Source organism: Chiloscyllium plagiosum, unplaced genomic scaffold (genome assembly GCF_037043375.1).
Source record: "Chiloscyllium plagiosum isolate Xiang-an unplaced genomic scaffold, Cpla_swu_hap1 HiC_scaffold_18, whole genome shotgun sequence".
In the NCBI taxonomy this organism is placed as follows: Eukaryota; Metazoa; Chordata; class Chondrichthyes; order Orectolobiformes; family Hemiscylliidae; genus Chiloscyllium; species Chiloscyllium plagiosum.
The window spans coordinates 45,279,869-45,306,871 of record NW_028270156.1 but is presented as its reverse complement, the minus strand read 5'-3'; the positions used below and the strand labels follow the sequence as shown (position 1 = coordinate 45,306,871).

Below are 27,003 nucleotides of genomic sequence, written 5' to 3'. Positions count from 1 at the left end.
GTGAGAGGTAATGCATTTGGAGAGGGCGAAAGATGCCAGCAGTTACACTGTGAATGGCAGGATTCTTGAAAGAATTAATGATCAGAGGAACCTCGGGGCGAATATCCACAAACTTGTGAAGTTAGCAGGGCAGAAAGATAAAATGACTGAGAAGGGCCAGCGGATATTTGCTTTTATTAGCTGAGGCTTACAACAGAACTTTAGGGAATTTGTACTGGAACTGTATAAAATACTGGTAAGGCGCATTTGAAATACTGTGTGTACTTCTGTTCAATGCATTACAGGAAGGATGTGATTGTACTAGAGAGGGCATAGAGGAGATTTATCAGATACTGCTTGGGCTGGAGGGTGTGAATATGAGGAACGATTGGAGGCTGGGGTTGTTTTCCTTGAAGCAGCAACAGTAAAGACGGGACCTCATGAAGGTGTATAAGATTACAAAGGGAATAAATAGGGTGGTTTGGAAGGCACTTTGTCCGTTAGTGGGGTGAATAATCAAGTGAATACAGATTTAATGCAATCTTTTTTTCATCCAGCCAGTGAGGGAAGTCTGGAATTCACTGCCTGAAAGCATGGTTGAGTCAGAAACTCTTGTCACATTTAAGCAGTATTTAGATAGTCACTTGCAATGCAATAGCTTCCAGGACTGTGCACCAAGAGCTGGAAAATGGGACAAGTGTAGTCAGATCTTTGTTCACTGAAATAGACACGATAGACTGAATGGCATCCTGAATTGTAAATTCCTTAATCTATAACCTCTTGTATGTGTTTGGAGCCCTCCAGCTATGCGGTTCTGTTTGTGAATGGAAAGTCTTGATTTAAAAATAATGTTAAAATTCCTTTCCTGGTATCACATCTGTCCTGACTCAGAAATTATTCCTGCCTAGTGCTTTCTGTAAGAGAACAACTTCCACCCATCATGTACCAAATTCCGAATATCCTGCCAGTACAACCTTGGCTGACTGCTGATGTCTGAAATTCAGTCATGTTATCAACAGATGAGGGTGCTTTAAAAGTTATTTGTATTGTTAGAGAAGTTGAACTCAACCCATTCCCACACAGAACATCTGTGCAATTTTTGTATCAGAGGCAGTTAACCCATTGGCTTGTTGAAACTCAAGTTCTTGAGTTTGTGCATAAAGAATGGCCAATGGTATTGTATTACATGATTCCAAGGCTTCTTCCACAGCATCTCCCAGACGCATACACATCCTATATCATTTATATGACCGTGGACTGCAGGCACATGGGAACTGTAACAACTCCAAGTTCCCATCCAAAATACACACTGTCCTATCTTGGCCAAAGATTATCATATCTTTTTTATCGCTGGATTGCTATTTTGTAATATTGCTTTGCCAGCAATACACACACCGCAACAAGAACAAAAATGTTCAAGCTTGTGTTGCATTTTCAGGCAAGGTGAACAGAGAAGGAAGGAAGTAAACGTGAGAAAGAAAAACATTTACAGGTTAAGATCTGAGCCCCATATCCTTTTGATATTCCGGTTAAAAATCCACATCAATTGGAATTTGGTGTGGCGGAGGGGGACAGAAAAAGCAGATAAAACAAAATATAAACATTAACAATCAAAGGTTTATTCTGAATAATGTCCATCTTCTTTCAGAACCACCAACCTGTTCACCAGAACAATTTACATGTGCTACTGGAGAGATTGATTGTATTCCAATGGCATGGCGTTGTGATGGCTTTCCAGAATGTGATGATGATAGTGATGAAGAAAACTGTCCAATGTGTTCTGCCAATCATTTTCAGTGTGAAAAGGGCCAGTGCATTGATGGACGTTTACGATGTAATGGTGAAATAGATTGTCAAGATAAATCGGATGAGGAAAACTGTGCTGGTAATCATTTTTAAAAATCTTATTAACCAAATACATTGACTCGGATTGTGTTGATTAGACTAAAATTTTTAAACACCTGTTAAAATTGTTCTTCAAATTGAGTCCTTCATCAAAGAACAAATGGTGGTTTTAACTTTTTCATCTCTAAAGGCATTCCTGTCCAATCTCAGTGATAATTAGAAAAGGTGACATGAGTAAGTTGCGGATGGATATAGATAGTTTGAGAGAGAGGGGGAATAAAAAAAATCTGGCAGATGCAAACGTACAGCATGGCAAAACATGAAGTTGTCCATTGTATGAAGGAGAATAAAAAAGCAGAATATTACATAAATAGAGAATGACTGCAAAATTCTAAGGTGCAAATTTTAAGACTATAAACATTGGAATAGAAGTAGACCCATTCAGCCCATCAAGTCCAAACCAGCATTTAACAACATCATGGCTGAACTGATGATCCTCAAATCTACTTTCTTGCCTTTTCCATGTAACCTTTGATTCCTCTCCCAATTAAAACTCTGTGTACCTCAGCCTTCATAAACTTGACAGCCCTCTGCAAGAAAGAATTCCATAGATTTACTACTCTCTGAGAGAAGAAATACCTCCTCATATCTTAAATGTTTATCTGAGATTATAACCTTTGTTTTTAGATTCCTACAAAGGGAAACAATCTCTCCATATCTATCGTGACAAGCCCTCTATCAATCGTATATGTTGCAATAATGTTATATTCCAGTAAGGTCATTCTTCTAAACTCGAATAAGTGTCCTCTGTGCAACTTCTCCTTGTAAGACAGTACCTTTACGTCTAGGATTGACCTTCTCTGAACTGCCTTCAGTCCCGTATTATTTTCCCTCAAGCCAGAGGCACCAAACTGTTCACAGTATTCTAGGTGTGGTCTAACTAGTGCCTTGTGTAACTTTAGCAAGACTGAGGAAGGGTTTAGAAGGATATTAGCCAAGTGCTAGCAAATGGGACAAGATTAGGTTAGGATATCTGTTTGGCATGGGCGAGTTGGACCGAAGAGTCTGTTTCCATGCTGTACATCCCTATGACTCTATGACTTCCCTATTTTTATACTTCATTCCATTTGAAATAAAGACTAACATTCTATTTGTTTCCCTTATTGAACTTGAGGTTTTTGCTATTTATGCACAATGCCCAAAATGAAATAGCCCACTTGATTGTCACCACATCCAAAAACATTCACTCCTTTCACCATCAGCACTCAGTAGCAGCAAGTGTACCATCTGCAAGATGCACTATAGAAATTCACTGAAACTTTTTAGACAACACCTACCATCTAGAAGAATGAGGGCAGCAGATACATGGGAATGCAACAACCAGCAAGTTCCCCTCCAACCCATCCTGCCTTTGAAATATATCACTGTTTCTTCAGTGTCGCTGGAACAAAATCTTGCAACTCCCTCTCAAACAGCATTGTGGGTCTACCCGCACAAAACTGACTCCAGCAGATCAAAAAACCAGCTCACCACCACCTTCTCAAGAGATAGGTAATAAATGCTGGCCCAGCGAGGAATGCGCACATCCCATGAATGAATAAAATAAAACCCAAATTCCAGGGTTTTTACAAATATATTAGGACAAAAGGGTAACTAGGAAGAGAATAGGGCCCCTCAAAGATCAGCAAGGCGGCCTTTGTGTGGAGCCACAGAAAATGAGGGAGATACTAAATGAATATTTTGCATCAGTATTTACTGTGGAAAAGGATATGGAAGATATAGACTGTAGGGAAATAGATGGTGACATCTTGCAAAATGTCCAGATTACAGAGGAGGAAGTGCTGGATGTCTTGAAACTGGTAAAGGTGGATAAATCCCCAGGACCTGATCAGGTGTACCCAAGAACTCTGTGGGAAGTCAGAGAAGTGATTGCTGGGCGTCTTGCTGAGATATTTGTATCATCGATAGTCACAGGTGAGGTGCCAGAAGACTGGAGGTTGGCAAAAGTGGTGCCACTGTTTAAGAAGGGCGGTAAAGACAAGCCAGGGAACTATAGACCGGTGAGCCTGACCTCAGTGGTGGGCAAGTTGTTGGAGGGAATCCTGAGGGACAGGATGTTTATGTATTTGGAAAGGCAAGGACTGATTAGGGATAGTCAACATGGATTTGTGCGTGGGAAATCATGTCTCACAAACTTGATTGCGTTTTTTGAAGAAGTAACATAGAGGATTGATGAAGGCAGAGCAGTAGATGTGATCTATGTGGATTTCAGTAAGGCATTCAACAAAGTTCCCCATGGGAGACTGATTAGCAAGGTTAGATCTCACGGAATATCGGGAGAACTAGCCATTTGGATACAGAACTGGCTCAAAGGTAGAAGACAGAGGGTGGTGGTGGAGGGTTGTTTTTCAGACTGGAGGCCTGCGACCAGTGGAGTGCCACAAGGATCGATGCTGGGTCCTCTACTTTTTGTCATTTACATAAATGATTTGGATGTGAGCATAAGAGGTACAGTTAGTAAGTTTGCAGATGACACTAAAATTGGAGGTGTAGTGGACAGTGAAGAGGGTTACCAGATGGGTCAATGGGCTGAGAAGTGGCGGATAGAGTTTAATTCAGATAAATGCGAGGTGCTGCATTTTGGGAAAGTAAATCTTAGCAGGACTTACACACTTAATGGTAAGGTCTGAGGGAGTGTTGCTGAACTAAGGAACCTTGGAATGCAGGTTCATAGCTCCTTGAAAGTGGAGTCAAAGGTAGATAGGATAGTGAAGAAGGCGTTTGGTATGCTTTCCTTTATTGGTCAGAGTATTGAGTACAGGAGTTGGGAGGTCATGTCGCGGCTGTACAGGACATTGGTTAGGCCACTGTTGGAATATTGTGTGTAATTCCGATCTCCTTCCTATCGGACAGATGTTGTGAAATTTGAAAGGCTTCAGAAAAGATTTACGAAGATGTTGCCAGGCTTGGAGGATTTGAGCTATAGGGAGAGGCTGAACAGGCTGGGGCTGTTTTCCCTGGAGCATCGGAGGTTTACAAAATTATGAGGGGCATGGATAGGATAAATGGGGTCGGGGAGTCCAAAACTAGAGGGCATAGGTTTAGGGTGAGAGGGGAAAGATATAAAAGAGACCTAAGGGGCAACTTTTTCACACAGAGGGTATTACATGTATGGAATGAGCTGCCAGAGGAAGTGGTGGAGGCTGGTACAATTGCAACATTTAAGAGGCATTTGGATGGGTATATGAATAGGAAGGGTTTGGAGGGATATGGGCTAGGTGCTGGCAGGTGGGACGAGATTGGGTTGGGATATCTGGTCGGCATGGACGGGTTGGACTGAAGGGTCGTTTTCCATGCTGTACATATCTATGACTCTATGACTATGACTCTCTGCTGTAGTTTTCTGCCTTTAGGAGAAAGACAAGAGAGGATACTTTTAGGATAATTGCTTCACCTTATTTTGTCCAAATGAAGTAAGATCACAAGGCTATGTTTATGTTCAGAGTTATCACTGAGATGCTCACGTGATGACAGAGCAGATTGCAATTTTTTCCCTCCTGAAATATGTCAAATCTGGAGGTTAAGTGTTGGGTGACTATATAACATAATTAAATTTCCCCAACTGAGACATCAAAGACAAGAATGATGCTTGTAATACTGTTCTAGTGAAGTTATTCACTTTTGGACTCATAGCTGACATTTTCTGACTGTCTCTCAAATGAGTTTTCAAATACGAAAGATCAGATTTCAGAAACACTGCAAAACAAATGTAAAGTTTCTCGTAAATGGCAGGAATTCATTTTGGAAACACTTCATTCTCCATTTGAACTACAGAGAATGTCAAACTGGCCAGTTTTCAGGATTTCGAAACATTTAATCACTTCATAAAAACCTAGTTTGATAAATAACTCACTTTATCTTAATTGCAGTGATTTGCCGTTCTAACCAGTTCCGCTGTAGTAGTGGTCAATGCATTTTGAAGAAACAGCATTGCAACTCAGTTCCTGATTGCCATGATGGCTCAGATGAACGTCTTTGTGGTTAGTATCTGCTCATCCACCAGTGTGGGAGTTTTGAACTTTTGTGACTCTTGGGATACAGTGAGAAAGACATGGATTGATTCTTGAAGCAGAACATGTAAAAAATTCTTTTTGAAGGTGATCCAACATTTGTTTTAAAAAAAATCCCTTTTATTATACTCTTGTGATCATTTAATGTGATGAATGGAAAGTTCCAATTTTTCTACACTGTGTTTCTGCTTCACGTACACCCATGGTTAGGTACTGTTGGTTAAGGGCTTCAGGAGCCTGGAGCATCCTTGTGATGATGTCATAGGACACAGTGTATAAATAGTAGTGTGTGCACAGAGTTTGACCAGTCTACACCCCACACAAGCATGAGAGAAAGCCTTAAGACAAAATGGATATGTACAGACAAAAAAATGATAAGATCAGAGCTGGATATTTCATGGCTACCATGTATAATACTATTTAGTATTTATGTAAATAAATAGTGTTAATTTGAAGTTTAAGTCTGAAGACAGTTCTTGACTTCGTCTTCTCTTCAAATAGCCCATTCTTGAACCCAAACTCATGGTGTGGCATCAAACCACACAATAAAAAGTATCCAACATATACAGTCGGTTCTGATATAATAACATAGTTCCATTCTCATGTGATCTTAGGTTATAAGAAAATCACGTAATAGCCACGCCATTTAAACTATTGAGGCTGGAAGCACTTTATAGCTAATATGGGTAAAGAAAGTTTGCATCCTACAAATAATGGTCTAAATTCTTCAATCATGTTAAACCCCATTCGTGTTGAAGAAATGCAGGGATAGAAGAGCTGACTGTATATTTCTGTAGTTACTGTACATGGGCAGCACGGTGGCACAGTGGTTAGCACTGCTGTCTCACAGCGCCAGATACCTGGGTTCAATTCCCGTCTCAGGCGACTGACTGTGTGGAGTTTGCACAGTCTCCCCGTGTGCTCCGGGTGCTCCAGTTTCCTCCCACAGTCCAAAGATGTACAGGTCAGGTGAATTGGCCATGCTAAATTGCCCGTTGTGTTACGTGATGGGGTAAATGTAGGGGAATGGGTCTGGGTGGGTTGCGCTTCGGCGGGTCATTGTGGACTTGTTGGGCCGAAGGGCCTGTTTCCACACTGTAAGTAATCTAATCTAATTTCTATTCCACAGTTAGAATGCTACTAAATTAATGCAGCTCCAACCTTTGTATGAAATGGATATCACTTAAGGCTCACTTTTATGCATGTCAGGTTAATCTTCGTGTGTAAATAAATCTACTGAGTGTCTTGCTTTCTCCATTGGTAGTCTGCATGTTTATGCAGTTTTGAAGAGGTATAATGGCTCATTTTAATAATGCAGGTAATGATACTAAAAATTACCAAAAATTTGGACTTAAATAAAGCCTTGGATTAGCTCATCCTCAGAACCTCCCAGTGATGCCTCAAATCCTTTTGATGTGCATTTACTTTTCTTAGGTTAGCAAACAAATTGTTTCCAGTAAGTTTCCACAAGCAATAAATGAGATGGATGAAGTTAGTCTGTTACTAGTTAAGGAATCATGTTCGCCATAGCAGTGTTTCTGTTTTGAAAGATGCCACAGGGAGAATTCATTCACCAAAACTAGACAGGCTAGATATTGATTTAACATCTCATTTTCAAAAATGTAATGCTTCCACAGTGCTGCAGAAAAGTATGAATTTATGTACTAACTCATTAATTGATCTAGAACGGAGAGTGCTACCAACTGAGCTAAATGGGCATTTGCCATTTTAAAACTGACTTTTCATTTTTCTCAATGTTATTCAGAGTGCTACACTCCAGTTATTACACATGAAGACCTTCAATTGATTTTCTGATTGTATTTAAGTTAGGATTATATTTGTTATGTAAGTAGAAAAGTTAGTGGAAAATTTTATTTTTGAATAACTCATGAGATAGTAATCTGCTTTCTTCCCATCAGAATTAACTGAAGCTTCAGTGAATGATTTCCAGTCTCACAGCAGTGCAATTGGACCTGTTATTGGTATAATCCTTTCACTCTTCGTAATGGGTGGAATGTACTTTGTCTGCCAGCGAGTTGTTTGTCGTCGTTACAAAGGACCTAATGGACCTTTTCCACATGAATATATCAGTGGAGCCCCACATGTTCCCCTTAATTTCATTGCTCCCAGCAGTTCCCAGCATGGCACTTTCACTGGTGAGGACTTCTAAAGATTATCCCTCATTTTAATGATTGATTATAGTGTTGTTTTGGGATGATTGTGAATGAGGTACAATTTTTGTGTTTCTGAACAATATTCCATACAAGAAAATCTAGGAGCTTAGAATATAGATTGAGTATGAACATGAGAAAAGATAAAAACAACAGTAGCTAGATGGAATACATCAGAAGCTAGAGAGACAATTGAAGAGAGCAGTGTCATAAAGTAGAAAAGTTTGTCCATTTAGGATAAATCCCAACAAAGGATGGCAGATGTAATGTAAGAGAAGAAGGATGTAGAGAGCCAAAAATTATTTGTGAAGTTGGAGATGTGTTAACAACCAGGAAAAACCAAGTTTGTAACAAGGAAAAGCTCAAAAATGTTACATTCTATCCACTTACTTGTATGCTTCAAAAATTGGGCGAAAGCAAATATTGACAGAAGGAAATAGAAAGCCTTTGAAATGTGGATGCAAAGAAATATGCTAGAATTTCCAAAGACGAATGAAGAGATTCTTGAAATTGTAAGAACAAAACGACACTAGAAGTAACATGCAGATAAGTAGATTTTTGATAAGTTTATATTTCAGTCATTGGGTCAGAGATGAAAAGTTACACAGATCTCATCTTAAGGACCAAGTGGAAGGTAGCAGAAAGGCAGCTTGACCTAGACTTTGTTGGATTATGCATGTGTTGGTAACAGGTGAGCATAACATAGAATAAGAGCAGATCTCTTGACAAGAGTAGTTATACACAGCAGCAGTTATAATTACGATAATATTGACTTAAAATGTATAAATAATTAGATTTTATATTGCTAAAATAACGAACAATATCAACAATTTTCAATGTATATGCATATTTGGTTTTATAAGTGTGAGTTAATGCAATGTGATGAGCTTACAATGCTTATTTAATGATTTTTTTAAAAAAAACTGATTGCTCCTTGAGTGTTTTGTGAAGATATTGTAACATTTTTGTTTTATCCTGTATAGGTATGTCATGTAGCAAGTCCATGATCAGCTCCATGAGTCTAATGGGAGGAAGCAATGGGGCCCCACTATATGATAGAAATCACGTGACTGGGGCCTCCTCTAGCAGTTCTTCAAGTACAAAAGGAACTTTCTATCCACAGGTGCACTCTCATCTTGTGTTCAATATCCACATCAATTGGTGGAATGCACCTTCTCAAAGCTACAGTATTCAGCTCATACATTTAAATAGAGTGCATTCTTAAACAAAGATGCCTTGTAGATTGAAATGAAGTTCATTTTATTTTTTAAAAGTCAGTGCGATTGAGAACATTTAATGTGGATCTGGGTTCCTCCTCTGTCAATTTATAATGTAAGTCAGTGAGGAGGAGAGAATGTATCTGCAAAGGTATGTTTATAGGTTAAGTGAATGGACAAAAATTAGGCATGCGGAGTATAACAAGCAGTTTTTCCACTTTGATGGGAAGAATAGGAAAAGCAAAATGCCACTTAAATGGAGAGAGACTTTAGTGTGTTTGCACATGAATCACAAAATGTTAACATGCAGGTTCAGCAAGTAAATAGGAAAGAAAATGGAATGGAATGTTGGACTTTGCATGGGGAAAATGGAATGTAAAAATTCAAAAATCTTACTGCAATTCTACAGAGGTTTGATGACACTATATCGAGCATACTGCGTGTCATTTCAGCCTTCACACTGAAGGAGGATTTACTTGCATTGGAAGCAGTTCAGAAAAGTTTAACGAGTCTGATTTTCCTGAAATTAAACAGTAGCCCTTTGAGATAGGTTAAGCAGGTTGGACCTATACCATTAAAGTCTCAAAGAATGAAATATGATTTTATTCAGTTCTAAGTGGCACAGTTTCAAAATTAAGGATCTTCCATTTAAGAAAAGGATGAATAGGACTTGGTGTGCAATACAAAGTCCCTAAAGGTAGCAGTATAGGTAGATAAGATTGTAAAGAAAGCACACGGAATGGTCTCTTTCACTGGAGGTATTGAATACAAAAGTAGAGGTATGATGCTGAAACTGTATGAGATAGTGGTGAGGCCACAACTGGTGTATTGCATGCAGTTCTGATCACCACATTACTGGAAGGATGTAATTGCTCTGGAGAGAGTGCAGAGAAGGTTTACTGGAATTTTTCCAGGGCTGGAGGAATCATACAATCCCTACAGTGTGGAAACAGGCCCTTCAGCCAAACAAGCCCACACCGACCCTCCAAAAGGTAATCCACTCTGACTCATTGCCCTACTGCCCTACATTTACTTCTGACTAATGCACCTAACCTACATACCCCTGAACACCATGGATAATTTAGCATGGCCAAATCACTTAAGTTTCCACCCACAATCCAACTTTGGCCATGCTAAATTATCCATGCAGTAGTCAGGAGTAAATGTAGAGCAGTAGGGCAATGAGTCCGGGTGGGTTACTCTTCGGAGGGTCAGTGTGGGCTTGTTGGGCCGTAGGGCCTGTTTCCATACTGTAGGGATTCCATAATCCTATGAATTCTCTTTGGATTGTGGGAGGAAACTGGAGCACCTGGAGGAAACCCATGCAGACACCGAGAATACGCAAACTCCACACACACAGTTGCCCGAGATTGGAATTGAACCACTGAGCCACTGTGCCTCCCAATTGTAGCTATGAGAAGAGATTGGAGAGGTTGGGGTTGTTTTCCTGGAAACAGAAGGCTGCAGGGTGACCTGATTGAGGTATACTAAATTGTGAGGAGTAGAGATATTGCAGTTGGGTTTTCAAGGCTGAATTGGACTTAATTTTAGTCTTTAAAGGAGTTGAAGGGTATGGGAAGCAGAAAGGAAAATTGAGTTAATTCCTCCCCCAGTTGAATGGCACAGCAGGCTCAATAGGCTAAATAGTCTATATCTTATGACCTTATGTGATAATATCTTATCTTGGAACTTTTAAATGTCATGGCATGGTGAAAAAGGGAGTTTACATTGTTGAATTGTCAGTGTCCTCTGCTCCAACCACATTCATTCACTGTTTGTCTCTGTTCTCTTCTTTCTTGTCCTTCTCTCTATCCTCATTGTATTCCCTCTCTCTCTCAACCTCACTATTTGTTTGGTCACCATCCTTGTATCTCCATTCTCAATGTATGTTGCCCTCTGTCTCTTCTCATTGATACCCATGCCAAACCAATCAACAAATTTGTGATGTTTTTAATTAAGTATTATTTTGAAAGTTCCTGAAGATAGAATAGAGAAACTCTGACTACCCAGCGCATAAACCATTTTCACCACAAAATATACTTGAATCACCACCACAATTTTATATTACAGGTTTGTGTGGTTTCTAACTATCTTCCTGATGTTTACTATTCCTGTAAGGCGATGCAAGTTCCATTACATGTTTTGTATTCTCTTAGAGTCATTGTCATACAGCATGGAAACTGATCCTTCAGCCCAACCAGTTCATACTGACTATGCTCCCCAGCTAAACTAGTCCCACCTGCGTGTGCTTGGCCTATATCCCTGTAAAGATTAGATTAGATTACAGTGTGGAAACAGGCCCTTCAGCCCAACACGTCCACACCGACCCACCGAAGCGAACCCACCCATACCCCTACATCTACCCCTTACCTATACTACTGGCAATTTAGCATGGCCAATTCACGTGACCTGCACATCTTTGGACTGTGGGAGGAAACCGGAGCACCCAGAGGAAACCCACGCAGACACAGGGAGAACGTGCAAACTCCACACAGTCAGTCGCCTGAGGTGGGAATTGAACCCGGGTCTCTAGCGCTATGAGGCAGCAGTGCTAACCACTGTGCCACCGTGCCGCCCCCTTTCCTATTCATGAACTTATCCAAATGTTTTTTAAATGTTGTGATTATACCTGCATCCACCACTTTCTCTGGCAGTTTACAACTACTCTCTGTAAAATAAAAGTTGTCCTTCATGTCCTTTTTATATCTTTCTCCTCTCATTTTTAAAATATGCCCCCTCGTTTTGAATTTCCTCCCTGACTTTTTCTATGCCCCTCATGATTTTATAAATCTCAATAAGGTCAACACTCAACCTCCTATACCCCAGTGAAAAAAGTCCCAGTCTGTTTTTGTATCTCAACCCTCTATTCCCAGCAACATCCTAGTAAATCGTTTCTGAACCCTTTCAAGTTAAATAATACCCTTTCTATAATAGGAACTGCTCACAGTACTCCATAAGAGGCCTCACCAACATCCCATATAACCTCAGTGTAACATCCCAACTCCTATACTCCAATATTTGAACAATGAAGGCAAGCATGCTAAATGCCTTCTTAATCATCCTTTCGATATGTGATGCAAATTTCAAAGAATTATGTACCTGAACCCCAAGGTGTCTCTGTTCTAAACCACCCAGATCCCTACCATTCATTGTATAATTCCTTTCCTTTTTTTTATTACCAAAATGCAATATCTCACATAAACTCTAGCTGCCACTCCTCAGCTCATCCTTTTGTAATCTTAGATAACCTCCTTCACTGTCCACGATACCACCAAGTTTGGTGTCATCTGCAAACTTACTAACCAGAGCAAATTGTATGTTTGGATGACTGAGAGCTAAAGTGCCTTTTACTTTTAGCAAAAATGTTATATTCCAAGCCTTTGAAGTAGAAAAATTGCACTGAGTATCTACCCACACTGTCTTTTTGTTGTAGTGCCAAAGTATATCAGGTGTGGACAAGGGGTGTAAGATTCGTTTAAGATTTCTCACCTTCGAAAGGTTCTTCTCTTAGATTTCTATTCTATTAGAAAATCAACTTGATTCTGTACCTTAACTGTCATTGGTATATTACTTTATGCTGGCAAACTCACTTTTCGAGATGAAAGAATTTGAAAACAATTTTAACATTGAGATGTTGACAAGCCAAGAGTTGATGTAGATTAGCAAGCACAGGGATGATGAGTAACAGAGACTTGATGCAAGTTGAAATACAGGAAGTAGAGTTTTGGAGTGTGGAAGATGTGGAGCTAGTTTGGAAAGCATTTAAATAAAGCTAGATCCAGAGATAGATGACATGAGGACTGGCTGAGAGATTAATAGGACAGAAAAAGGTCTTGGTTACCAGGAAGATCAGTGGTAAATATCATTTAACCCTGAAATGTGTGAGGCAATGTACTTCAAAAGAAGTAACAAGATAGTAGAATACTTGGCGAATGGCAGGATACTAGGGAGCTCAGAGAAAGAGAGATCTTGGGGTGCTTGTCCATAGCTTCTTGAAGGCAGCAGGACAGGTTAATAGGGTAGTTAAGCGTGCACGTGGGACATTTTTCCTTTTTTCAATCATGGCATAGATTATAAGAGCAAGAAGGTTATATTGGAGCTGTACAAAACTTTGGTAATCCACAGTTGGAAACAGTATGGAGTTCTGGTCACTGCAGTATAGGAAAGATATGATTGCACTGGAGAGGCTGTAGAGGAGATTTACAAGGATGTTGCTTGGGGTGAAGCAATTTTAGCTATGAGGAGAGGCTGGAAAAGCTCAGATTGTTTCGTTTGGCGCGGAGAAGGATGAGAGGGGACCTGACTGAGATTATAAGATTGGGGGGGGCAAGAGGTAATTAGGAAGCAGCTGTTTCCCCTTAGTTGAAAGGTCAGTAATGAGGGGGACATAATTAAGGTGAGAGGCAGGAGGTTTAGAGGGGATATGAAGAAAGAATTTTCACCCAGAGGATGGTAGGAATCTGAAAGCACTGTCTGGGAGTGTAGTAGTAAAGGACGGAAACCTCACAACCTTTAAAATGTATGCAAATGAGTGCTTGAACAGTCATAATATTCAAGGCTATGGGCCTAGTGCTGGAGAGTGGGATGCGTATTGATAGGTCAGTGCAGACTCTGTGGCCTGAAGGGCCTCTTCTGTAGCTGTACAACTCCATAATGAAGGCATGGATGAAGGTTTCAGCAGCATGTGGGCAGAAGTATGACTTTAGTGAGGTGATGATGACTTGACTGTATGGCCTTCATATAATAGGTGTGTTGCAGATTTTATTTCTGTACCCTCCCCTCATTGCCTTCTGAATCATGCTTTTGAAATTCTGACTGTGTCACTCAAATGGCTAGTAATAGTGTATCACCAGACAACAAGGCAAAGTTCACTGGAAAAGACATTTGAAGAAAAGACACCTTCGTTTAGTTCCACTATTCATGGTTAAGTTCAGTGTACCATTCGCAGATAACTTGACAAAGCTCATTTACTGAAGAATCAGCTCAGAAGCAGTAGAGGACAGGTTAAAGAAGTTATTTTAAGTTATATTTAAAATAAATCTATAATAATTTTAGTTGTTTCATTATTTGGCCTTTAATAATAGCAACAACAAATAACATTTATGTAGCAATTTGCATCAGTATTTACTGTGGAAAAGGATATGGAAGATATAGACTGTAGGGAAATAGATGGTGACATCTTGCAAAATGTCCAGATTACAGAGGAGGAAGTGCTGGATGTCTTGAAACGGGTAAAGGTGGATAAATCCCCAGGACCTGATCAGGTGTACCCGAGAACTCTGTGGGAAGCTAGAGAAGTGATTGCTGGGCCTCTTGCTGTATCATCGATAGTCACAGGTGAGGTGCCGGAAGACCGGAGGTTGGCAAACGTGGTGCCACTGTTTAAGAAGGACGGTAAAGACAAGCCAGGGAACTATAGACCGGTGAGCCTGACCTCGGTGGTGGGCAAGTTGATGGAGGGAATCCTGAGGGACAGGATGTACATGTATTTGGAAAGGCAAGGACTGATTCGGGATAATCAACATGTCTTTATGCATGGGAAATCATGTCTCACAAACTTGATTGAGTTTTTTGAAGAAGTAACAAAGAAGATTGATGAGGGCACAGCAGTAGATGTGATCTTTCAGTAAGGCGTTCGACAAGGTTCCCCATGGGAGACTGATTAGCAAGGTTAGATCTCATGGAATATCGGGAGAACTAGCCATTTAGATATAGAACTGGCTGAAAGGTAGAAGACAGAGGGTGGTGGTGGAGGGTTATTTTTCAGACTGGAGGTCTGTGACCAGTGAAGTGCCACAAGGATCGATGCTGGGTCCTCTACTTTTTGTCATTTACATAAATGATTTAGATGCAAGCACAAGAGATGCAGTTAGTAAGTTTGCAGATGACACCAAAATTGGAGGTGTAGTGGACAGCGAAGACCGTTACCTCAGATTACAACAGGATCTGGACCAGATGGGTCAATTGGCTGAGAAGTGGCAAATGGAGTTTAATTCACATAAATGTGAGGTGCTGCATTTTGGGAAAGCAACTCTTAGCAGGACTTGTACACTTAATGGTAAGGTCCCAGGGAGTGTTGCTGAACAAAGAGACCTTGGAGTGCAGGTTCATAGCTCCTTGAAAGTGGAGTCACAGGTAGATAGGATCGTGGAGAAGGCGTTTGGTTTGCTTTCCTTTATTGGTCAGAGTATTGAATACAGGAGTTGGGAGGTCATGTTGCGGCTGTACAGGACATTGGTTAGGCCACTGTTGGAATATTGCGTGTAATTCTGGTCTCCTTCCTATCGGAAAGATATTGTGAAACTTGAAAGGGTCCAGAAAAGATTTACAAGGATGTTGCCAGGGTTGGAGGATCTGAGCTATAGGGAGAGGCTGAACAGGCTGGGGCTGTTTTCCCTGGAGCGTCGGAGGCTGAGGGGTGATCTTACAGAGATTTACAAAATTATGAGGGGCATGGATAGGATAAATAGACAAAGTCTTTTCCCTGGGGTCGGGGAGTCCAGAACTAGAGGGCATAGGTTTAGAGTGAGAGGGGAAAGATATAAAAGAGACCTAAGAGGCAACATTTTCACGCAGAGGGTGGTACGTGTATGGAATGAGCTGCCAGAGGATGTGGTGGAGGCCGGTACAATTGCAATATTTAAGAGGCATTTGGATGGGTATATGAATAGAAAGGGTTTGGAGGGATATTGGCCGGGTGCTGGCAGGTGGGACTAGATTGGGTTGGGATATCTCGTCAGCATAGATGCGTTGGACCAAAGGGTCTGTTTCCAAAGGGTCTGTTTTGGGTGAGACGTGGAAAAGGTTACAGTGGTACAGAGGTATACATTGGGCTGGGACCATGAGCACCTGCTCTGCTCACAAATGGCATCATTGAGAGCTGAACTGTTCATGGCATTTAGAAGAATGAGTGGGGGTAGTGGGGTTCTTCTAAAATCATGAAGGGAATATGTAAGCTACAAACAGAGACATTGTTTCCACTGGTAGGTGAAACTAGAACCGGGGGCATAGCCTCAAAATAAGCAGGAATAGTTCAGGAATGAGTTGAGGAGGGACTTCTTCACCTGAAGGGTTGAGAATCTGTGAAATTCCATGTCCTGTGAAGCAGTTGAGGCGACCTCATTGAATATTTTTAAGGCAAAGATAGATTTTTGAACATTAAAGGAATTCATGGGTGGGTAAATGGAGCTGAATTTACAAAAAGATCAGCCTTGGTCTTCGTGGATGGTGGAGCAGGCTTAAGGAGCCAGATGGCCTACTGCTCCTATCTCTTTTTTCCTTATGTGCTTCGTAATTGTGCTCCTTACAGAAGGTTTGCAGTGTGGAAATGCAACATGTCTGAAGTACACTTTTTAAAGGTAGACAATGAAAAATATGTCACAGAAGCAGAAAGCAACATGAAGTTATTTTCTTCATTTTTGCGATTATCACTCATTATATGATGGCAACTTCCATTTGAGGTTTGGGGAGGAAGATATATGTTTGAAAGGTTCATTTTAATGATGCTTCAGTTAATTGATTCTTAGCCAGTAGTCTTGTGTAAAAATTACAACACAAATGCATTAAATGTTTACAAATGTTTAATTCTTTACAAACCGTTTTTAAAATTTTCTGATCAGTTATCATTTTTTAATAGATTTTGAACCCACCGCCATCCCCAGCGACTGATCGTTCTCTCTATAACACCGAAGTGTGCTACTCCTCTAACAGTCCTTCCACTACCAGGTCTTACAGGTGTGTGTATAAGGCACATGATTCCTACTTTTTGAAATCTATTCTTTATTAATGGTTACAAGCACATTTAGAGGGTATGGATGCAGTCAAGTAATGTAAGGGATGAAATGCTGAAGTTCTTAATGCTGAAAATAGCATGTGTTAGTTAAAGCCAATACAAAAGGTCACATCTTAGTTTGTGATAAGTACTTCATTCAATCATTTTTATTTTACCTCTGCATTTGCAAAGCCTAATGTCCATTATTTCTAAGTGTCTATCAACAAATAAATGTTCCACTGTCAGTTCCTTTGACCTCTAAACAGCCAATGACTTTTTTGCCCCCTATCTTTTGCGAACACAGAAAGTCCAGTCTGAATTTGGAACCATTTGATAAAGAAGATTTTTATGTTTGAAAAATGTGACCTCACAGGAACGTATTCTTCTTTGTACTGTGAATTGCTGAGGGGAAAAAAAATCAACTTTTGAATTAGTTCATTTGTCTATTCGTTTCCGGAATCTATCTTATGAAATTTCATAAGGATAAACTATGACCAATTTTATCAATGTAGCTGCAGTATAGAAATTGAGGCCTTTACCCCATTCTGAGGCTTCACAATTAAAATGTGTATTTTATGAGAAATAATCAAGTTGACGTTCCAGCTAATTGTGGGACTTGACATAATGGCATTGTATTTTAGTATTGGAAATCTAGTACATTGAGTTTATAATAACCAGAAAGTAAAGTGTGTGGTCAAAACAGGTGCATATTTATCCATATTTAACACCTTTAACAGCATAAACATCTAAAAATGCTTCACAGGAGGGTTACAAAACAAAGAATGACATCAAGACACATCAGGAGAATTCAGGTCAGGTGACTAAAATCTTTGTCAAAAAGGTAGATATTAAGGAGTATCTTAAACAAGTAAAGCAAGATGAAAAGGTTGAGAGCTGTAGGGAGGGTATTCTAGCAACTCGGTACATAGACAACTGAAGACACAGCCACCAAATTAAAATTGCACATGTACCAGGAGGCCAAAACTGGAGAAGCACCAATATCGTAAAGGGTTGTGGGGTTGGAGGAGATGACAGAGAAAAGGAGGATTGAGTCAATGAGGGCTTTGAAAATAAGGAGAATTTTAAAATCAAGACATTGCTTGGAAACCAACATAGGTCCGTGAGCATAGACCCATTTGGGGAAATGGAATGTGCAAGTAAGTGTATTGGGCAGCAACAAAGTCAAGAAAGAAAGTATAGGTTTGAGGTCACGATTTTCTCAGTTTACATTTAGATTCTTCAATATGCCCTAACAAGAATAGAATATCCTTTATTGTCACGTGTACTTCAGTGCAGGAGTTTAAGAAAAGTTTTTACAATGGGCTGCCTCTAATGGCTCCATCTTAGGTACAAGTACCTAGGTACAAATTTCGGATACAAACAAGAATAAAAGGAAAAGTAATGTTACTTAGTGTTTAAAAAATAAGTTAGAAGTAAGATAGTTATTACATAGTTAAAGGATTGACATTACAGTCCAGTATAAAAGATTATATGCAAAAGGTACTTGTTTCCTTGCGAGAAGGAAATGAAAATTAGGAAGCTAATCATAAGCCTCCCAGCAACTATATAATAGTATTGGTGAGTTCTGACTGCAGCTTGAGATTTCAAAATAGACAGGCAGGAGGCTGGAAGAACACAGCAAGCCAGACAGCATCAGGAAGTGGAGAAGTCAACATTTCGGGTTTAACCCTTCTTCAGGACTGGGGATGGATTTAGGGGATGGTGAAGTGGGGATAAATGAAGACAGGTAGAGGATCCGACCTGGTTGGTCAATGGGAGGAGTGAGTCCGGTTGGAGAAGTGGAAGGGGTATAAGGGCTGGGAAGGGAGGTTATTTGAAATTGGAGAACTCAATGTTGAGTCCTCTGAGCTGTAGGCTGCCCAGGCAGAAGATGAGGTGTTGTTCCTCCAACTTGCGGTGTGCTTCATTGCAGCAATGGGGGAGGCTAAGGATGATCATGTCGGAAAGGGGAATTAAAATGGGCAGTGACTGGAAGGTCCAGTCCGTCCATGTGGGCCCGGCTGAGATGCTTGCTGAACCATTCCCTAAGTTTGCGTTCAGTCTCCCCGACTTGGAGAAGACCATGTCAGGAGCAACTGATGCAGTAAACTAGGTTAGAAGAGAGACAGGTGAAGCTCTGCCTCACCTGGAAGGACTGTTTGGGCCCTGGATGGAGGTGAGAGGGTGGTGTACTGGCAGGCTTTGTATCTTTTCCGGGGAAGGTACCTGGGGTTTGGATGGGGGGGTGGGCGGGGAGAAGGTCAGTGAGAAGATAGACGCAAACAAAGAACTGCTGAAGGGAACGGTCCTTGCAGAAGGCAGAGAGGGGTGAGGACAGGAAGATGTTCTTGATGGTGGGTCTAGTTGGATTTGACGAAAGTGTTTAAGGATGATGCATTGGATGCGGAGACTGGTGGGGTGATAGTTGAGGACAATGGGGACTCTATTGGTCTGGGGGGGGAGGGGAAGTGGTTTAGAGCAGTGGAATGGGGGAATGGAATGGTACCACGGAGGTTTGTCTGAATGACAGAGGGAGGAAAATCATGTTGCTGGAAATAGGTGGACATCTGGGTTGCTCGTGAGTGGAAAGTCTCATATCAGAGCAGATGCAGAGGAGGCGGAGGAATTGGGAGAATGGGATGGAGTTCTTGCAGGATACTGAGTGGGAGGAGGTGTAGTCCAGGTAATTGGGTTTATAGTAAACATCCGTTTGGAGACTGTCACCAGAAATGGAGGTGGGAGGTCCAGAAAGGGGAGGGAGGTGTCAGAGATGGACAAAGTGAATTTGAGGGTGGGGTGGAAGTTGTGAGCGAAGTCGATGAACTGCTCCAGTTCAACCTGAGTACAGGACGCACCACTGATGCAGTCATCAATGTAACGGTGGAATAGTTGGGGCACAGTGCCTGTGTAGGTACTAAAGAGGGATTGATTGACATAGCCGACAAAGAGGCTTGTGTAGCTGGGGCCCATCCAGGTGACCATGGCCACCCTCTCGATTTGGAGGAAATGGGAGGAGTTAAAGGAAAAGTTGTCAAGAGTGTGTTGCTGGAAAAGCACAGCAGATCAGACAGTATCCGAGGAACAGGAGAATCGACATTTTGGGTATGAGCCCTTCAACATATGCCCGAACTTCGACTCTCCTACTCTTCGGATGCTGCCTGACCTGCTGTGTTTTTCCAGCACCACATCTTGACTCTGAGCACCAACATCTGCAGTCCTCACTTTCTTCTCCTTAAAGGAAAAGTTGTTGAGGGTGAGGACCAGTTCAGCGAGGCAGAGGAGGATATTGGTGGAGGGGGACTGGATGGGTCTGTTGGAGAGGAAGAAGCAGAGGGCCTGGAGGCATCCTTGTGGGGTATGAACGTGTATAAGGACTACACATCCATTGTGAAGATAAAGCGCTGGGCGCCGGGGAACTGGAAGTTGCTGAAGAGATGGAGAGGTGGTTGGTGTGGCAGATGTAGGTGGGATGTGCCTGAATTAAGGGGGAAGAGGATGGAGTTTAAGTAGGACGAGATGAGCTTGGTGGGGCAGGAGCATGCCGAGACCATGGGTCGGCTGGAGTAGTTGGGCTTGTGGATCTTGGGGAGCATGTACAACCGGGCAGTGCGGGGCTGGGGGATTGAGTTTGGAGGCAGTGGGGGGTTGGCGGGGGGGAGGGGGGGGGGATCACTGGAGGCAATGAGGACATGGACAATGCGGGTGATTTTGGCCTGATGGGTCACAGTGGGGTCATGGGCAAGGGAGAAGTAATATGTAGTGTCAGAGATTTTAAGCAAAAAAATCGGTTATTGTGAGACAGCAGGTGGAAGGGGGGATAAATGACTTCAATTGAACCACATTGGTAGAGTTTTTTAATCTCGGCAACAATAAGCTGCTGAATATAAATAAATTGTCCTTTGAATTTAATTGCAATTTGTGTAATGTTGCAAGCCTGTGTCATAGCTGATGAAACTGTATTTACACAATTAACTGTAGCTGGTGCAAGATACAGTAACAGTCATTGGTCTGCTGGCACATCTGTCACTTTCCAACCTGGCAGCAAGAAGTAGACCACTTAATCTTTTGTAGTAATGAGCAATCCGGTTGGATGTGATTTACAAATGTAGGCAAAAATATAAACCTTAAATGTTGGCTTTGACTATAGTTTTTGACTACTGAAATGAATTGGAGAAAAACTCAACAATTATTTTTCAATTTTACAGACATTACATTATGCAGAGTGTGGCACCACCTACAACTCCATGCAGCACTGATGTATGTGATAGTGATTATACCACAAGCCGATGGAAGAGTCCCAAATACTATGTGGATCTGAACTCTGATTCAGATCCTTATCCACCACCCCCTACCCCTCGAAGTCCATACATGTCAGCAGAGGAGAACTGTGAAAGTTGTCCACCGTCGCCCTCCACAGAACGAAGTTACTTTCATCTCTGTCCTCCCCCACCGTCTCCCTGTACAGATTCCTCATGATTCTAACAGAAGAAACATTTTTTATAATTCTGTACATAGCTTTAAATACAAACAGAGAGAAAGTATATTTTATGAATTAAAAGTACTAGATGGATGAGATTATCCTAAGGACAGTGTACAGAGAATGTGAGAAGGTCGATAGGGACAATGGAATTTTGTACAGATGGAAAGAAAAATATTTATAATTTTGTTTTTTTTCTTAAGTAAATACACCACTTGCATCTTTGTGCCATATGCTAATTTTACAGAACAAATTGGGAAGTAAAAGTATAAAACGTTCACAAATGCAGATACAGACACGATGGGCCAAATAGCCTATTTCTGAGCTGTATACTTTTATTTAGGTGAAAACATTTTAGAAATGAAATTTTTGAATTTTATATTCATGGACATAAATGGACAATCGCTTATTTTGTACTTTTTCTACCTTATCAAAATTACACTTGTTCTTTGGGGTTTAAATTTTTCATTAATTATATTTCTAATCAGAATGTTCTGTTCTGAAAAGACTTATTATTGAATTATAAGCACAGTACACAACCCTCAGTGTCAATTACATGATATTAAAAATAAACCACTAGCTAGAATTGTTTTTTTTTATGTTTAGTGTCATTGTGGGTCTGCATACTATCCTTTTCATATCAAGGACTTGTGTTTGTTTGGATTTGGCCCAGACTGGTTGCATTAAAATCTATATATTCATTAATTACAAGGATACTGCTGAAATTCATTTCATATTGTATCGCAGCAGCTCCTCAAGGTTCCAAGTTCAAGACAGAATAGTAATTCACAACCCCGTTGTAGATTTATACTGCTACCCTGTGGATTCTTGGTGTGGAAAAAATAGTATCACCCTGGTACCTTTTAAAGAGTGCACTTCTTAAATTCGGATAAAATTATATTGAACAAAATAGAAGGATTTTACTTTATACCTGACCGAGGGGTACTTTTTAATACCTCTAGTTGTCATGATTTTTTTAAAAAATGAATGTTCCATTTTAACACAAACAGTCCTCATTTTGTTGAGCACAAGATTCTCCGACAAAAGATTACAAGACAAAGTTCTAGTTGATTGTTGTGTGATTTGTATTTTAACATTAAATTATTTATCATGGATATTAAACCAATTTTCTTCAATAGAAATTATTTTAATGTTTGGCTTTTGTTTCCTTGGCTTGTATGTACAGAAAGTTGTAGCTATCACTACTGAAAAATTTTGAAGAGTGCCCATTGTAAACCATTTAAAGAACTTGCACACTAATAATAAATATCGAAGATTTTGTTGGATCACCAAGCTGCCTTATTTATCATTAGCATGATTGTGCATGCTTGTACCACTAATTTGCTGCGGCAGCATAAACTTAAGAGGAGGGACTGTTGACCAACTGCCTTTTGATATCATTATGGTATGCTTTTAATTCCAAAAAAGAGCCTTTTGTGGAAAGTTGTCATAATACCAATTTACTTTTTAAACCGTTACAAAGCTTTCCATTCTTAAAATTTACCTCTTAGCACTATAGAAGTTAAAAAGTATATTTTATCTAATTTCATTGTGTTATTTATAAAATGCTATTATTCACAGATTATATGTATAATTTTCAGCAGCACTCTGTATACCGTGAAATGACTGTTTCTATGACAATGACATTAACATTAGCTATAAAAAAGCAGATGTTTGACAGAACTTTATATTCATTTTTTTCTTCTATTGTCTATTATAATTACTGTGGTCATAAGTTCGGTTAAGTCCCATAAAATGTGTAGAGCCCAGTTTGCTGCATTTGTATTGAGTGCTTGATTCTTGTCTACGATTGAATGTTTAATTATTAAAGTAAGGACATTTTTTTTTCCACATTTCAAATTGTGTTTGGCTGTGTGGGTGAAATGCTGATGACCGACCTGTCTCCAGAACATTGTTTGCTAGAGCAAAGAGAAACTTCAGATTGTTCTCCTTTCCAGTTTTAACCTTTTCTGCTTCTCTTGTGCATAACGTATTTTAAACTTATACTTTGGAAAATGAAACCTTGTGTAACTATCTGATTTTCCTCAGTAAGTAGAAATGCTGTTTGTTCGGTACATTTTTGTTTTTCATGGATTTTGGTGCACAATCTTTTCAAATCTAACACAAATGCAAGTATCTAAGGATGAGATGGAAATAGTATAGATTTCTTTTTAAGTGTAGAAAAGACTTCATACTTAATTGCCACATTCCTTGATTTTGTTTTATATTTACCTCGTCATATACCAAATTTCAGATATTAATTGCCACCTTTTCATTATTGATTGAAGCTGAGTAGTTTATGGAATTAAAGCCAAATATAACAGGAGTTGAGAGATGTACAGTGTTTAGAAGGGATCAGTGTCAATTTTGGAATCACTATAATCTGACATTATGTTGAAACAGTGTCAACAATTTGGAAGGAGAAAGTTATATTTACTGTGGGGAAAAATATTGATTCCCCCATTGACTACTCATGTAGCATCCTTTGGTTACGTAGGGAAAGCCCATCTCGCTATTGCTGATGTGGAGAAGTTTAAATCGTTAGCTCACAATTTTGAAGGGTTCTAACAGTGCCTTACATAAAATTATTGTAAATGATTTTTTTTAAAAGTGGTTTGTTAGTGCATTTGTGAAGGTGTACCTCCAGCAGTTTTTATTAATTTTGTACAGTTTATTGAATAATTTGTTTGTTGCTACATAAGATCTGAAATGAAAACAAAATGCTTAAAGTACACAGCAGGTCAGGCACCAGCTGTGGAGAGAATTAATGTTCCAGCTCAATGACCCTTCAGAACATCACCCTGACATATTTTCTCTCCACAGATGCTGTCTGATCTCCTGACAATATCCATCATTTTCAGTTTTTTTAATTAACAGTTTAAACCACCAAATAATTTCAATGTTTAGGCTAATAAAGTTATTTCCTTATCTGCATTAGACAATATTTTCTAAAGCAATTCAAGCAGTCTTTTCTCCCACCATGAGTTTTGAATGTTACTCTCCTCTAAATTTGACTGTTTACCATTTTAAGCCTCCAGTACATCATATCAATCTCAAAGAAATTGCTCCATGAACCTTGGTAATGCTTCATTTCCTTTAGCCACTAGGTGGTGCAAAAGAACAAACTTCAGCAAAACACCAGTTGCCTAATATCAGAATGGCTACACTTTTTGACAAAACTAAAATCAAATGACTTATTATGTAAAGAATCATGCACATAAACTTGCATCTTAATTATGTGTGACATGATATGTTGATGCACAGTATGCACAAATATACAGTGCTACCATAGTAGGATTGGTAACTTACACGGACCAAAGACTTTTCAAGTTAAATCTTTAATATGTTAACATCTGATCAACCTAACCGGTTAAACTTAATTATCTGACTCTTCTTGAATAATACCAGTGACTGTCAAATTCCCTTTGATTTAAAGTAATCTTTTTTGAAAATATTTATAATGAATTAGGTGCTCCTAGATTATTTCTTGAAACTGCTAGAATGTGGCGATTAAGTTTTTTTTTGAAAAAGTCAATTGTAATTTTGAGTTCTATAAATGAATAGTAGTCAAAGAATCAGGGATCAATTTCTAAAAATATCTCTTACATCAAATAGAATATAGAGATCTGAGAATGCAGATATATAAATCACTGAAAAATGTAACAACGCAAGTTGATAAATGTATAGAATTTCAAGACTAATAGAATATAAAACAGGAGAATAATATTAAATTTATATAGAACGTTGAATAGATCACAGAATTCTGTGAACCCTTTTGATCTCTAGATTAAAAAAGGATACAGAAACACTGGACAAATTTACAGAGATGTTTCCAGAATTGCAGGGATTCAGCAAAGGTAGAACCAGTAAAGGGCCTTTCCCTGGTAAAGAGATCTGATGGATGGATATGAATAAGGTAAGATGAGGGCCAATAAATATCAAATCACCACTAACAAGTAAACTAAAGAAATAAGAGGAATTTCTTATCACAGAGTGGGTGAGGATGTAATAGTTGAATGACATGGATGGTTAAAACATCAGCATATTTTAAGGGGAGGCTTAATGTGTACACGTGGGAGACAAGAACGGAGGGACAGCGAGAAGTGTTAATTAGAGAGGAAGGTAGCTTCATTTGGAGAATAAGTATCAACCTAGACCCATACAATCGATTGACTGTTTTCTATGTCATAAAGTTATTAAAACTAATGTGAAGTTGTTTGCAATTTTTGGGTTTTGTACTACGAGAAATGCATTGAAGTTATGGCTTCACTAAGATAATGAGGAGAAAGTGAGGTCTGCAGATGCTGGAGATCAGAGCTGGAAATGTGTTGCTGGAAAAGCGCAGCAGGTCAGGCAGCATCCAGGGAACAGGAGAATCGACGTTTCGGGCATAAGCCCTTCTTCATTCCTGAAGAAGGGCTTATGCCCGAAACGTCGATTCTCCTGTTCCCTGGATGCTGCCTGACCTGCTGCGCTTTTCCAGCAACACATTTCCAGCTCTTCACTAAGATAATGCCAAGGATGAAAAGGTTTCCATTGCTAGCAGTGAAAGCTGAGGAGTTGTAATATAGGTTTTCAAAATTCTGGTGTTTTTAATTATGAATTCACAAAAGCCATTTCTTGCTGTTGGGAGGTCAATGAAAAAGGATGATGAAATAGTGATGAAAGAGCTGGGAGAAGGGTTTCTCAGAAAAACGTTGAATTTTGAAAGCGGGGGAGATGTAAGGATTTGAGGAGGAAGAGGTGAGGTACGGTTTGGATTGCTGTGGCAAAGACAACTGACTCCTTTGTAAAACTGTTTGTGTTTAGTAGGAGGTAGCATCGAATAGTAATTTAGTTATTTCCCTGCATGGAAATGCAATTTTAATGTAACATAAATTGTTTGCTAAAGTATTCTCCTTGCCACCCCACTACCACCACCAATGCTCACCAACATTTGCTAATTGTAAACTGTGTTTAATTTTAATTTGGTAATGGCCTGAAGATTTAGATCAAGGGTAAACATAGTGGTGCATTAAAGTTGAATTGGATTTAACTTCTGAAATTCAATTGTGATATCAGGTTAACTCAAATTTGACTTCGTTTTGGTTGAAATTGGAAAGCACAGCTTCCCCCCTGCCCCTGCCAAACCCCCCAGGTCCCCCTCCCACCCAACAATATGTTGTGATATCTTTCAGATAGTAATGTTATCATTGTCATTAAAGTTGATGTTACGAGCATATCTCTGAATGGGGCTCACCAATCAAACTGAAGTTTATAAACAAGTTGCTTTTAATAACTACCAAAAAACAAATAGTTGCAGCTAGAAACACAAATGTTTAGGAATAGTTTTGAAATCATAAGCTGCTAGACTACATGGAATTTCTGCAGCAAGAAACTAGTCCAACGCAAACATGATGGGCAGACAATAATAGAGTGACTTTTCCAGTCTTCTAACTTTTTACTGGCAGCAGAAATGGATTGCCTTAGTCAC

At 39.8% G+C, this 27,003-nt stretch overlaps 1 protein-coding gene across 1 annotated transcript in view; it reads left to right on the top strand.

Moving 5' to 3' along the window:
* The window catches only part of LOC122557826 (low-density lipoprotein receptor-related protein 5), a 222,221-nt gene extending 198,831 nt beyond the window's left edge, over window positions 1-23,390 (top strand). The window contains exons 18-23 of the mRNA XM_087996571.1: window positions 1,628-1,864; window positions 5,754-5,864; window positions 7,814-8,050; window positions 9,049-9,188; window positions 16,919-17,016; window positions 21,259-23,390. Of these exons, the coding sequence (XP_087852697.1) occupies window positions 1,628-1,864; window positions 5,754-5,864; window positions 7,814-8,050; window positions 9,049-9,188; window positions 16,919-17,016; window positions 21,259-21,529 (1,094 nt within the window). The 3' untranslated portion in view covers window positions 21,530-23,390. The remainder of the gene's footprint in view (window positions 1-1,627; window positions 1,865-5,753; window positions 5,865-7,813; window positions 8,051-9,048; window positions 9,189-16,918; window positions 17,017-21,258) is intronic.
* The last annotated feature ends 3,613 nt before the right edge of the window (window positions 23,391-27,003 follow it).